The sequence below is a fragment of the Gopherus flavomarginatus genome, chromosome 1 (assembly GCF_025201925.1).
Source record: "Gopherus flavomarginatus isolate rGopFla2 chromosome 1, rGopFla2.mat.asm, whole genome shotgun sequence".
NCBI lineage: Eukaryota > Metazoa > Chordata > Testudines > Testudinidae > Gopherus > Gopherus flavomarginatus.
In genome coordinates this window covers 116659053-116672598 of record NC_066617.1, presented here as the reverse complement: position 1 = coordinate 116672598, position 13546 = coordinate 116659053, and the positions used below count along the sequence as shown (strand labels likewise).

The 13546-nt window shown below is 43.8% G+C and overlaps 1 protein-coding gene across 13 annotated transcripts in view; it reads right to left on the bottom strand.

Annotated features, from left to right (window-relative positions):
• The window catches only part of WNK1 (WNK lysine deficient protein kinase 1), a 178061-nt gene that overhangs the window by 32255 nt on the left and 132260 nt on the right, over positions 1-13546 (bottom strand). For all 13 annotated transcript variants that reach the window (XM_050917851.1, XM_050917889.1, XM_050917860.1 and 10 more), the window contains 4 exons: positions 11939-12025; positions 10781-10850; positions 1829-1902; positions 263-933 (listed from right to left, as the gene is read on the bottom strand). In XM_050917851.1, coding sequence (XP_050773808.1) covers positions 263-933; positions 1829-1902; positions 10781-10850; positions 11939-12025 — 902 coding nt within the window. The remainder of the gene's footprint in view (positions 1-262; positions 934-1828; positions 1903-10780; positions 10851-11938; positions 12026-13546) is intronic.

The following is a 13546-nucleotide window of genomic DNA, read 5'->3' as shown; positions in this document are numbered from 1 at the left end:
AGCCAAAGTTTGCTGACCCCTGAATTATAGGGTCGGCTTATGAATGGGTTATAAAAATTTTCCATTTTTATTTATCCATCTTGAGGGTAGGGGGGGTCGACTTATAATCAAACCGGCTTATGATATTTAACAGAGGCTCATTCTAAAAATCAGTCCTTTTTCCTCTTTCCTTTATGAGCACTCTGACCTGCCATACAGAGGAGAAATTCAGACTAAGCAACTGTTACAGTTCACACAATCATTCTCAAAGAAGAAATCTTACTTTTCCCGCAACCGGCGTAGCTCTGATTTCAAGTCTTCATCTTCAATATCTGACTCGTCGCTGCTCATGTAGGAAGAATTCAATGAGTTGCTAAAGCTTTGGATGGGGAGACTGATCTTTGAACCCAGTGGTTGGAGAGAGTCTGGGCTACCTGAGCCATCATCCAGTTCCTGAGCCGCTCCACTCAGGAAGGCAGCCTCCAGATCAGATGATGGCCCATTCATAAGCGGAGACTGCCTTGGCTCCATCAACTCTGGCACCTCTTTCTTTGGAGTCATAGGTGGAGGAGAAACTGGTTCTGAATCCACAGAAAGAGGAAGAGTCATTGGGGGTTCGCTCTCCAAACAGGTGACCTCATCTTGAGTTCTGGACACAGAAAAACGACCCACTTGGTCTGTTGTCGTCACTTGAAAGCGCCCAACTTTAGTTGGCTGCCCAGCCTCTGATGGCAATTGTATGGCAGGAAATGTCTGGGAAACAACATCTGTCACATCGAAGGAGGTACCGGTGGTAGCCTCTGTTGTCCCATTGGACGTCTGCTTCACAAGCGTACTCTCTGGACTGCTGCCAGACAAAGATGAATCAGAGGAGCTTGTCTCAAAATGCACAGGCTTAGTTTCTTCAGGTTTACTGTCACTCTCTCTCAGTACATTATCCACTGCCACAGACACCTAGAAGTGATGGAAACACTAAGTGAGCACAGCATTCTGAACCCTTCACAGCAATGTGTGTGACAGGCTCTAGCTGACCTCTATGGTCAGAAACATGTCAAACTGGGAAGAGTAACCAGCTGCCTTGAGCACAGCAAAGCAACACAAGTTGTCTTCTCCTTTTCCTGGCCACATATCCACTCATCCCAGAGTTCTAGGTAAAGGCAGGCTAAATGTCATCTGGTCTGGATCTAAGCCATCTCAGCTTGTTTGATACACACCCACGTCTGTTCTTCCAAGAACTACATCTTTAAGTTTGGTTGTGAAGAAATTTTACTGAGAGAATGATACACCAGACTGCACCAATGTCATATTAGCCATCATGTGGCTAACCTTAAAGATCTGGACTACTAATAGCAAAGTCAACACATAATTAAGACTTATTTCAAGGCTTCAGTTGTCTCAGAATGCCAAGGTCACAAACCAGAAAATGCTGCAATAAAAGTGTGATATTAACCCTGATTGGGAGTAGAGTTCATGAATAGAAAGATGAATTCATGTCAGACTCGATACTGGCAATTCCTCCCAGTAAAATGGTGCGCCAGGAGCTGGTACCAATTAAGGCGGGCAAGATTCTTCAAGGTATTTAGGCACTGCTTCACTCAGTGTTGCAATGCCCTACTGGTTCACGAAACTAAATCTCCTTTTCAAAGGTGGTTTAGGCACCTATGTGCCTAAACCACTTCTGAAAAGGATATTTAGGGTCCAAAAATCAGGTGGGCATTGCAATGCTGAGTGGAGCAATGCCTAAATACCTTGAAAAATCTGGGCCCTACTGCGTTGCCATAACAGAAAGTGAGATTCCTTGATCAATGCCCTGGCCACAGAGTAAATCTACAAAGTAACATTTTTCTACCTGAAATCGTCCCATCTTAAAAACTCCAGCTCCTGCAGTGGTAGTTGTTGCACTGCTCTCTGCATCCTGTGATGCTGAAATTGAGAAAAAAAAGGGTGGAAGGGAAGAGAAACTTAGAGAAGTTTGTGCATTTATCTTTTTCTCCTACTTGAGACAAACACTTTCTCCCTCTGCTGCACCCAGTCTGCTTTCTATAATGCCATCATTACTTGAACTCACCACCCTTTCTTTAACCTCCTATCTGACTTCTAAGTGCAGGAATGAAGAGCGATCATAAGCAATAATTCAACTAAACTGAGCTACAATAAAACAGCCTGCTCGATTTATGTATTTTTAGATCCAATAAAGTATTAGTCTGAAACGTCTGAGGACCAATCTCATACTGGATTGACCAGTTACATAGCAGAACACTCCACTGGACTGATCTAAATCTTTGTTTTCCAATTCCGCCTCTTAGGGTCATCTGCTGTGTTCTATTTTGAACTACTCCAGGGTTTTGCCTTACCCAGTCCAAATGCTAAATGCCTTCAAACTAATGGAAGATAACAGCTTGGCACCAGGTGCACCACAACTACGTAATTTACTGAGAAGTCAATTCATTAACTTCACTTCTTTGAAAAAAGTGTAGAGAAGGAAGAATGTCCTCTGTTACAAAATAAGGACAAAATTAACACAAGTGGTTTTGTATTTGGGGACAAAGGGGAGGAGATGGAATTATCTGGACTTTTACAGCAACTTGTCTTTATCCATACCCAGTGTTAGAAAGTTATTCAAATTCCAATAACCCTTGGGTACTCCACTTCATACTCCGGGGGGGGATTCTGTATCAAAAAATCAACAATTCTGCAAAATTCTGTATATTTTCTGTGTCAAAACACCACAATATAATCACACCAGTTTCAATTATTCTGGTAATCTATTTCAAAATACCTATCAGCAAGTATGTCTGTAACAATACAGGCAACAAAAAAGATTCTCCCATGAGAAGAGAGTTAAAGAAACCCGTACAACAACCCAGTTCTTATTTCTCTGTTATGCTTTTGTCAGGCCCCTCAGTCTGGGTGTGTTACATGTGCCAGCAGGGCACATCCTTGGGGGGGAACTCTGTCCCTCTGGTCTTTTAGTCAATTCTCATTTTTTTCACCTTACTTCCTCAGGGTTACCATGTTTCAAGTTCCCAAATAGAGAACACTGCTGGAGGGAGGGGGAGCTGTAGAGGGTATTTGGGGGGAGCTGGAGGGGTAGGGTGTGTACTTGGAGAAGGTATTTGAGGGTGCTGGAGTGGGCTGCACAGGGCCCCCTGGTTCAGACCTGCGCACACTGCCTCTAGAGCCCAGCCACAGGCTCCGCTCCACACAGCTTCATTACTGTCCTGCAGGGCAGAGATGACTTGTACTTGCTGATTGGGGGGGGGGGGGGGGGAAAGGAAAGGGGACACGCACAATTCAACCGTTCAGCCGCCCCTGGAACAGCTCCAGTCACACTTCTCCCCTGCAAGCTCCCACCCAATCCTCAGTCTCCTCTCCCAGAAAGCAGTGGCCCCTCCCTGCAGCTCCCAGCTGTTGCTCCTGCCTGTCCCTGTGGGGTGCAGCTTGCAGGCTCTAGCAGCTGCCACGGAGGAAAGGGGCGGGCCTGCCTGCACCATGTGACCAAGCAGAAACCCAGGAACTGCAGCCTGCCTGCACAGCGTGATGTGGGGAGCCAGTCTCAGCCGGGAGGAGTGGGTGTGCGTGCGTGAAATTCTGTTCACAGAATTCCTCCAGGAGTACCTTCACTTAACTCCCAAGCACTGTTCCCTAAAGAAGGTGGATACTTTAGAGCCTGATCTAAGACTTTTTGCAGAACTGCTGACCCAAAGGCAGTGTCTCCCCTAGGAGGTGTGTACTAAGGCATAAAGTTTTGAGATGGTATGGACCAAAGACCATGTGGCAACTTTGCATATTTTTTTCAATAAGAACCTCTCAGCAGAGTGATGGAGGCTGACTGAAATCTAGTGGAATAGGCTATAACCCTAAAAGGAGACTGAACATTAACAGCCTCACAGAAGGAGGGGATACAACCAGAAATCCACTTAGAGAGTCTTTGGGTAGAAAGAGGGGCCCCTTTAATTCCAACTGTGCAAGAGCCTGGGAGAGGCCCTAACGGATTTCGTCCTTTCCAACTAAAAATTCAATTCTCTCCTGATGTCTAAAGCATAAGGGCTGCCGCCTCCTTTGTCAGATGAATATTAGGGTAAAAAACTGGTAGGTAAATGGCCTGATCAATATCAGAGTCCACGGTTACCTTGGGTAAAAGTAAGCTATGTGGCCAGAGATACTTTTTCATGGAAAACTGTGTAGAGGGAGATGGGCCAATTCTCTAAGCAGATATAGCCACTAAAAACACAGCTGTCACAGACAAGCATAAAAGGGAACACTCAGCTAATGGCTTAAAGGGAGGCTTCATGAAAAAGCTGAGGACCAAGTTTCAGTCCCATGCAAGAGTGGGTTCTCTGACATATAGAAAAAGGTTAGCTAACCCTTTGATCAATCTGGAAGATGTGGAGTGAGCAAACACCAAAAAAACCTCTTCAACAGGAGAATGGAAAGCTGTGATAGCTGCTAAATCAATTTTAACAGAACTCAGAGAAGCCTGAATTCTTTAAACTCCACAGGAAACACAACCAAAAAGGAAGAATCAACAAGGGACAAAATTCACCAATAATGGAACTTCTCTCTAGGTAAGTTTTTGTAGCTTATGTTTTTCTGCTACTCAACAAAACCTTCTCTACCTGTCTCAAACTTCTAGCCCAGAGAAATATCTAGAAACCAAGCACTGAGCTGCAGCGTGTTCAAACTGCGGTGAAGAACATGCCCAGAATCTTGAGTTAGCAGCTCAGGAATAGTCACAGTAGCTCAAGTCCCGGGCAAGATGTGAGGCAAATCAGGTAGGGAAGCCAAATTTGCCTTGGCCAAGTCAGTGCAATTAGTATGACTTCGGCTATGTCCTGCTTAATTCTGTTTAGGACTGATGAGCAGTGGCAGTGGTGAATAGGTGTATAGGAGGTTCATCAACAAGGAAAAGAGGAAGGCAACTACCTGAGATTGAGGTCTTAGCCCACCCCAACCTGCAGCAGAATTTCTGGCACTTTGTTTGTTGACAGTGGCAAAGGGATCTATTTCCAGAAAACCCCAAGTACGCAATATACAGTTGAGAATCAGATTGTTGGTTTCCCACACCTGATCCTGGCAGAAGCATCTACTCAAGCAGTCTGCTATGATGTTCTGAATGCCTACTAAGTATGAGGCAGAGACAAGTCTGATTGGCTATGCACTAGTTCTATAGTTTTAAATGCATCTTTATACAAAGAAAGGGAGATCTTTCTCTTTCTTGGCAAACATATAGTATATGCTGGCTCTGTCCTGAGCTTCATGGACTGGTCCTTCATCATGAGAAGGAAGTGTTTGCACACACAACAGACCCATTTTCATTCCAAAAGGTTGATATTCAGATGGATTCCAGGGCAGTCCATGTGCCTTGAGTGCTATGCATTTGAAGAAGAGCTCTTGGATCCTACTAGAGATGCATCTGATGCTGCGGTGCAGGGAGGCAGAGTAAAAGGAACTCCAGCACAGACCTTGCCTGGGTCTTTCCTCCAATTAAACAAATCTAGAACCTGATGAAGAAAATGACACTAGTTTGTTCAGACTTTGTCGGGGGTGTAAACAGTTCTCAGCCACCCCTGGAAGTAGTGTAGCTGCAACCATGGCATGACAAAGGTGGGGTGCCAAATGACCTAGGAGCTGCAGACAAGTTCTGGCTATTGTTTGCGGTCTCATTTGGACCTGCAAGATCAGATTCGTGAATGCCATAGGCCTGTCCATCAGTAGGTAAACTCTGGATGCTTTGGCATCTAATGTGGCTTGTATAAACTCTGTTCACTAAAGAGGTATCAAAGTAGACTTCTCCTTGTTAAACTGAAGTCTAAGCTTGTCGAATAGCGAAATAGCCTTCCTCACTGCAAAAAACTTTGTTGTGAAAGCGGCCCTTGAGGAGCCAACTGCTTATTGCAATTGAACACCTACCATTGCCAGAACCTTCGTAAATCCTTTGGGGGCAGTCAAGTCCAAAAGGGAGCACTCAGTATTGGAAATCACCCCAGCCAACCACACAGAGCAGAAACGTCTTGTGAAAAGGATGCATCATGATATCAAAATACACATCCTGTAAGTCAACCGCTGAGAACTCATCTTCCAGCTCTAGAGATAGTTTTATTGCTGCACGTGTCACCATCCTCAACTTGTGTTTTTCGGGAAGTGATTAACAATCTGAGATCTAAGATGGGTCTCCATTCACCTTTCTTTTTGGGAACCAGAAAGTATTTGGAATACTCCTCCCCTCTATGTTAAGAGATGTAGAACCAGTTATCTGCCCATGTGGAGAAGGGATAGGACTATCTCAGTAGATGTTCATGAGATGGGACCCTGAGAAGGGATGGGGAGAGTGAAAATGAAATGCAAAACCCATCTGTCAGAAGTAACCTGCTCCCATGCGATCAGAAATGGGAGAGAGAATCCCCAACAGTGGGAGGGAGGAGGCAGAATAATACAGCTTCACATCCTGAAGGGAGGACAGTTCTTGACCCTCGACCAAATCAAAATTGACTCTTAGGTGACCAAGAAGAATGAGTTTGGTAGTTGTGGTGGCAGACTTCTGTCTCTGGGAACCCAAGTCTCCTCTTAGGCAGTTCCCAAGGCCTGTGATAAGCAGGCAACTAGGCTGGGCAGGATCTCTGCACCATCTATGACTACTGAATCTCCTTTTATTTGCAGGTGTGTAGTTGCTGAGGAAGCCCTTGAATACTTGCATTCTCTCTAGGATTCACTGGTGCACTCACTGAAGAGCTTGAGCCCATCAAAAGGAAGGTCTCTACAACTTCCTTCTGGATTCCTGAGAATCACATCCAGCAGGCAGGATGCATGACAATCACTGTAGAAACAGATCTGATTGTCATTTGGGCAATGTCTAGGGAGGCCTGTACCCAAGTTCCGGCTAACAAATGACCTTCTATGATGATCACCTGAAATTGCTCAATAAAAATTAATTTTTCCATAGTTGGTGTGGTTATATTTTGCAATCAATCAATCAGAGCTTGATAATTGGAGATTCTAAATTGCAACGAAGCTGAACAGTAACTTTTTTGACCAAAGTAGTCTAGGCATTTGTGGTCCTTATGTGTAGCATCTTTGTTCACAAAATCCACCACCAAGGAACTAGGTTGAGGCTGCGTGCATGAACAAAAACTCAGTGCCTTGAGCAGGAACATATTTTTTATCTGTCCTCTTATAAGTTGGAGAAATGGCAACTGGGGATTGCTAAATTGTTTTGGCAGGTTCAAGCAAGGCCTTGTTTATAGGTAAGGCTTCCCAAACAGAAGTGGCAGAATGGATGTCCAAGAGTTCGTGCTGGTCTCATGAACCCCCTCCAAATCCCTTTAAAGGGAGTCAGCAATTCTCTTCTGACCTCTTGGAATTGCTTAATCATCAGCATATGGGGGAGGGGAGAGCATCACTGCCTCATCAGGTGAGGAGAAAAATGTTAGTCTAGTAAGCAGCTTCCTGATCAGCTTCTTCTCTCCTGTTCTTTGAAAGATTCCTCCTAGGGTAGAGACTGATTTGGAGGGACAAGAAAAGTAGGTGGTGGTTGTCTATGATACATTCCCACGAGTGTAACTGGGTGCTCTAGAGAACTGTTGTCTATAGGCAGCCCACTGAAGGAAGCCATAAGGAAAAGGAGGGGACACCCAGGATTGATCATACAAGAGGAATGAGGAGTTTGTCTGAGCCTTGGAGCTTTTCTCTCAGAAAAAAAACCATCAGAAGAGGCAGCTCTTGGCTGCTAATCGATCAAGCCTCTGACAGAAATTTGAGCATCTGAAGAATATAGTTCCTCGCAGTCCAAGGAAGGAGCAGACAGGTATGACCTTGAGGGAGGTTGCCTGTCATTTTTAGTGGGTCCTGGGAGCCAGGCAGTACTAGTGACACACGAGGCCTCCAGTACTGACAGGCGACTCTTGTTCATCTGAGACACACAAGCCACAGCAGAATATGAACTCCTGCAGTACTGGGTGAGTGAATCTATGCAGAAACCTGGCAAGACTCCACAGAGTGGTGGTGGTGGCATCGAGGATGACCTTGGCTTCGCTGATGCCGGTCGATCAGCTTGAGACATTAACTTGGAGTACTGCAGGCAACTTAGAAACAGGACCCATGTTCAGTACTGACCTCTTTGACAGTCTTTTGGATCGTTAGCACCACAACCATGCTGGTACTGAGGAATGCTGGGACTTTAAGGTTCCTGCAGATTTAGATGAGGTCTTGATAAGAGGAGACCTTCGAACCTCAGTGGTATGTTTTCTGGGACATGAAGTCACTGAAACAGCAGGTCTGTGTGGTGACCTAGGCTTTTTTTCCAAAGCTTCTGTTCAAAACAATCTGGAGCTCGTTCCTTCTGGAAATTTTGGTACTATCCTTTGTGGTTCTCACCTCGCAAAGATCTAGTGGGTGAGGTGGCGGCAAAGGTTAATGGGGCGCTGTGCTCACTGGAAGATCACTCTACCAGGGGGTTTCTGAGTCTGAGGCAGGTTGAAGGGAGCACTCCATCATGAGAAGCCTAAGATTAATCTCCCTGGCTCATCTAGACTTACTCGAACCTCAAACAAATTTTACTTCGGTGGGATGTTGGTGTCTCATAAGCAGCAGACACAGTGAGAGTTACCATCACTAACTGGGATGGACTCCCGGCAAGCAAGGCAACCTTTAAATCTAGGTAACATAGGCAAGGCATAACCAGAAAATTAGTTCTGTCAAAGGAAAGCAGGCCCAAGTCCCCTTCTTCCCCCCCGCCCCACCACAAAGGAGTCTCTTGAAGAAGTCTCAACAAAAACTACAACATTAACAGGGGGTAACTAAGACCTAAATAACATGTAAAATCTAGAAGCTATTCTATTCCCTAAGAGGCAGCTAATTATGAAGCAGGCACCAGAAGATGCTGTTTCATGCTGAGGCAGTTGAGAAGGAACTGAGGGTGCTTCATCTGACACTGCCCTACATACCTTCAGTACGGGGCATGAAGATAGTTGGGGCGCATGTGTGGACCTAACTGGCACTGCTACCAAAAGGCTCCTATCAAAGGCACGAGGCGCACATGTGCACCTGAAGCACAGCACCCACAGGAATATTAGATAGTACCCCATGCCATACCACAATTTCAAGCCAAAATTGGTCTTCACTATAGTTATCCCTCTCAACATATTATGGCACTTAAATACAATACATGTAATCTGGAGGTATAATTAACTGGCATGTCACTCATGAAGTAATGTAGCATACTAGAGAATGATACAGACTTCTGTTTAAAATGGGACAATAGTGGCAAATTCAGTTAAGGCCAGCTCCTTTAGGCATTTTTATCCACTGACAAATGTTGATTACCCAAGCAGTAAGCCAGTATATTAATACAGAAATGAACAAAGGAGATTAAAAGACTAATCAAATGCCGAGAATCATTTTTAGTCAGTATAATATTCTCATTTTAGATCTTCAGGGCCAGATTCTTGGACTCCCCTCCCCCACACTCCAGCTGCACTGCACTGTTGGACTAGTGAACTAGCTACCTAGCTCTCTAATGAAAGAAATTATTGGGTGCCCATAATGGCTCTACACAACTACTCTCAAAGCCTGTGATGTAGGGGGCTGTGGCTGAGGAAGGAGGACATGCACTGAGCACCTCTGCACTCCAGCAATACGTGCAGCTGGGATGCAACTAGGTCACCCTGAGAGTGTCGTAAGTTGTAACAAAGGCTGGCCTGGTTCCAGTACTGGGGGCATACAACCACTGCCCATCACACCAGTTGTGCAACTGTGAATCTGGCATTCAAAATTTTTAAAATTGCTTTGTCATCCTTATTCAGCAGATGGTCCAACATGGTGTTCCAACTAAAATGATTCTACTAAACTTCAGCAAGATGGAGAACGTATTCTCAGGTAGGAAAGCAGTTTTCCAGGGGAATCTATTGCAGGCAGCCCTACATGTGACTGTTTTATTACTGTAATAAATCTTGAATGTCTGCCATAAAACACTGGCTGCACGAGGGAAATCTCTCAGAACATTGTTAGCTCTTAACTGGTTTTGAAATACTCTTAACAGTACAGGAGCACTCTTCTCTTGTAAAAAGGCAAGTGAAGTACATTGAACTAAACTGGCAGGAGAACATGTTTGGCCCCCACAAAACCTTTTCGTCTACAAGTGAATACATTATCGAGCCAGCAAGTGAGCTAGCTAGCTACACCGTTTTCCCCCCCCCCCTTTTGCTGAAATGTTTGCGCTTTATACCTGAAGCATTCTGGAACCTTTACAGGACTGTCCAATCATTAATTGTTTAGCAGCTGGATATAAATTTAGGACTGGAAAGTCCACGGTCTGCTCCTCAACTTCTCTAAAAGAAACCAGAAAGCAAATCTTTTTCCCCAACACTGCTCATACGAAGATTTCCACTTCTTTGCACAGTGGAAAGAAGGGAAATACCTAAAGATCTGTTGATAAGGCACAGAAGGATCAAAACTAGCAATACAGTCTGCTCACTCTTGCTGACTATACAGTATGAGAGAGAGGCAGCATCACTTCACAAATCCTGACATTGGTCCTTAGCAGTAGGTTTAGTGGAGAGTCCTTGTAAATCTTGATTTAGCTTATTTTTGGAGAGTTGTAAAAATCAAATAAGCTAGCATATCCCTTGCACCTCTCAACCTGCAGTAAGAGAATTTTAGTTCATTTCATCAAAAGCAAATGCCTTTCTAGTTCCTCTAATAAAGCCTGCAGTTTTAGGACAGCCATTTAACATCAAATCCTCTTGTTCAGAAAGCCCACTCACATTCCTCAGAAGACTGAGGTGGCAAGTGTCAGCATAAATACCTTCTTTCAGGGGCTGTGCTGGTGCAGACACCATTCCAGTAACCGCTGTAGAAGCCATTGCTAGCACAGGCTATAAAGACAAAAAAAATCCTTTAGCTGTTGCATTGATCCTTCTCACAGCCTACCTAAAGCATCCTGCAATATTCAATATTTTTCCATCTTGCTTAAAAATAAAGGAATGACCATGGCCAAAGGTAACAAGTAATCTCAATGAATCTTGCAATAACTATAAAGATATATGTTTGTGTTTTCAAATTTTATCTCCAATGGTTCAGCAGAGCTCCTCCTCCAGATAACTTGAGGGAGTTTTAGTACCATCTACATGGGGAAGTTGGTATGAAATAGTTAAGGGTCCACGTTTAAAGGGCAACAGCTATTTTAAATTAAGGTCACATGCATTCTGAATGAGAGTCCACACGGGTTTAATGCAATTTAACTAATTCACTTTAAATTTACACCTTTACATTCAGATTAAATTTTCCTGGGTGTACCCATGTAGACAACCCTTTGATGTGGAATAAGTGTGTCCACACAGGGAGTTAGTGCAGAATACCTACTTTGCGCTAGGTATTCCAGTTGTCGTGTGTCCCCCCTGCCCTCCACGTAGACAAGCTCTTATTTACTGTAGTAGGAGCCTACATTCATCTGAATACAGTACCTCCTTTCCAAATGACTAGTTTTATTTTCATATTACATCTTAAAATTTGCAATCACCCCTTACTGCATGGCTCCTTAAGGACCAAACATTACTTAGTAGCCAGCCATAAGGAATACAAAATTCAGCACAAGCAGCACCTTTTGCCTCAAGTACATCAGAATCATTTCTTTTAGACTCAGAAGACAGTCACATGTGATTCTTTATTCTGATCTCCTATATTGCTCTATCCTCAGAAAGGCTCTCAGTTTCTTAATGAATGTTTGTTTGTTTTAGCAAGGTACCTCTAGCAACAGGCCAGAAAGTCTATTAAAAAGCCTACCAGACTTACTAGTTTGTAAGTCATACAAGTATGTTTCCCTGCACAGCACTCACTATCTTTTGAGGCATCAAAGACCAGAGAGAGTTTGACACACTGCTTCTGAAGGCAACTATCCAAGAGCGTAAAAACTTAAGGAAGCACTATTAACTAGAGGCTTTAAACACCAACACTGCAAACTTACACAGGCAGGAGCAGAGGTCGCTGGGACAGTCTCCGGACTGAGGGTTCTTCTCAACTGAGCATCCAGATCTTCTAGAGGCTGCTGGGACTGAAGCAACAAGGAAAAAATAAGCAGCTGCCCCTTGGCACCAGCTATGCACATGGCAAGATTTAACATCAAAAGCGACTTAATATTGCAAAATCGTATAGCAAAAAATAGTTTCAATATCTCCATTACCTCTGCTTCCTGCATCATATACAGATAGTCAATTAAGCTACACATTTAAACCCAAAAATAGGAAGGAAAATTTAAGTAGTAGCTCTGTTTTTCTGAAGATACTATGTTTGGATTCTCATTCTTAAGAATGGACTGAATGTTTAAGAGCCTCCGAGCTCTCATGTTTGTTTCCAAGAGCAGTGGTTCATGGCATGGGCCATCCCAAACGTTCCTCACAGGTAGTATGTGCTACAGAGCTCACCAAACCAGGTTACAGGTTAATTAATTTGCCTTCTTCCAAAGATACCATCTGGGCAGGAGTGAAAGTAGCTCAAGGGTTATCCCTAAACAAAAGAGTAACAGTTACATTGCAAATTGAGACAAGAGCTATGCCAAAGCCAACTATGTAGATGAACAGAGTGCTGCTTAAAAAAATAAGGAGGTACCTCCAGAAGTAGCAGGTTTAACATTTCAACAGCCTGAGGTGGTGTCTTAAGACAGACTTCTAAAGAGGACATCCCAAATAAAAAAAATTCAAAAGGCAAGAAAGTTTGGACTCTAGTTCAGAAACAGATTATGCAAGACAATCAAGAATCTCTCTCCACAGAGACTAGGTTCTAAGTAATAGATTTTTGTAAACATATGGAGGACCACGTAGCTGCTTGCACATATCTGAGTGAGAAACATTCCTGAGGCAGATATCAGAGACTCCCCTGTCTTGAACTAAATAAGCCAGCCAGTTCATAAGCAATGAGAAACGCAACGCATCAGTCACAGACACTAATCTTTTGAGTAATGGCATTATCCACAGAATTAGTGTCACAAAAAAGACCTTTTAATTTTGAGTGCATACTTAAGGGCCATACCAAGATGGGCATATAGTAAGTGGGAAAAAGTTGGCAGGATGAGAGGCTCATTAAGGTGGAATTCTGACACCACCTTGGAAAGGAATCTCTGGCAAGTCTACAGCATCACTATTCTTGTCAACTCTGGTAGAAGGTGGATAAGTTATTAGGACCTGAAGCTTGTTCCCCTTCTGAGCTGAAGTCATTGCAACAAGAAAATGACCTTCTGTAAGAAACTTTAGTACTGAATGGCTCAGAAGTGTCTCAGGTAAGACAACTTCATTTGACTTCAGTCATCTTACAGCAGAGACAAGAGCCAAAGCCAATGTAGATTTTTAGGCTTGCAGATCATCAGAGATAAAAGGATTCTTAAAGTTGCCTCATTGACATCTTGTCAGCAATGGTGGTGAAATACTCCAGACTTGTCCTGGGAGATCAGAACACTCACATTGATAAGGCTGCAGATGCAGAAATCCCAAAACATCTTTTCATTTGCCTTCCTAGGACTTTCACAGGTCATCTCTGGTCCAACTCACACAGCCATCTTACCTGGAACCCGATCTTCAGC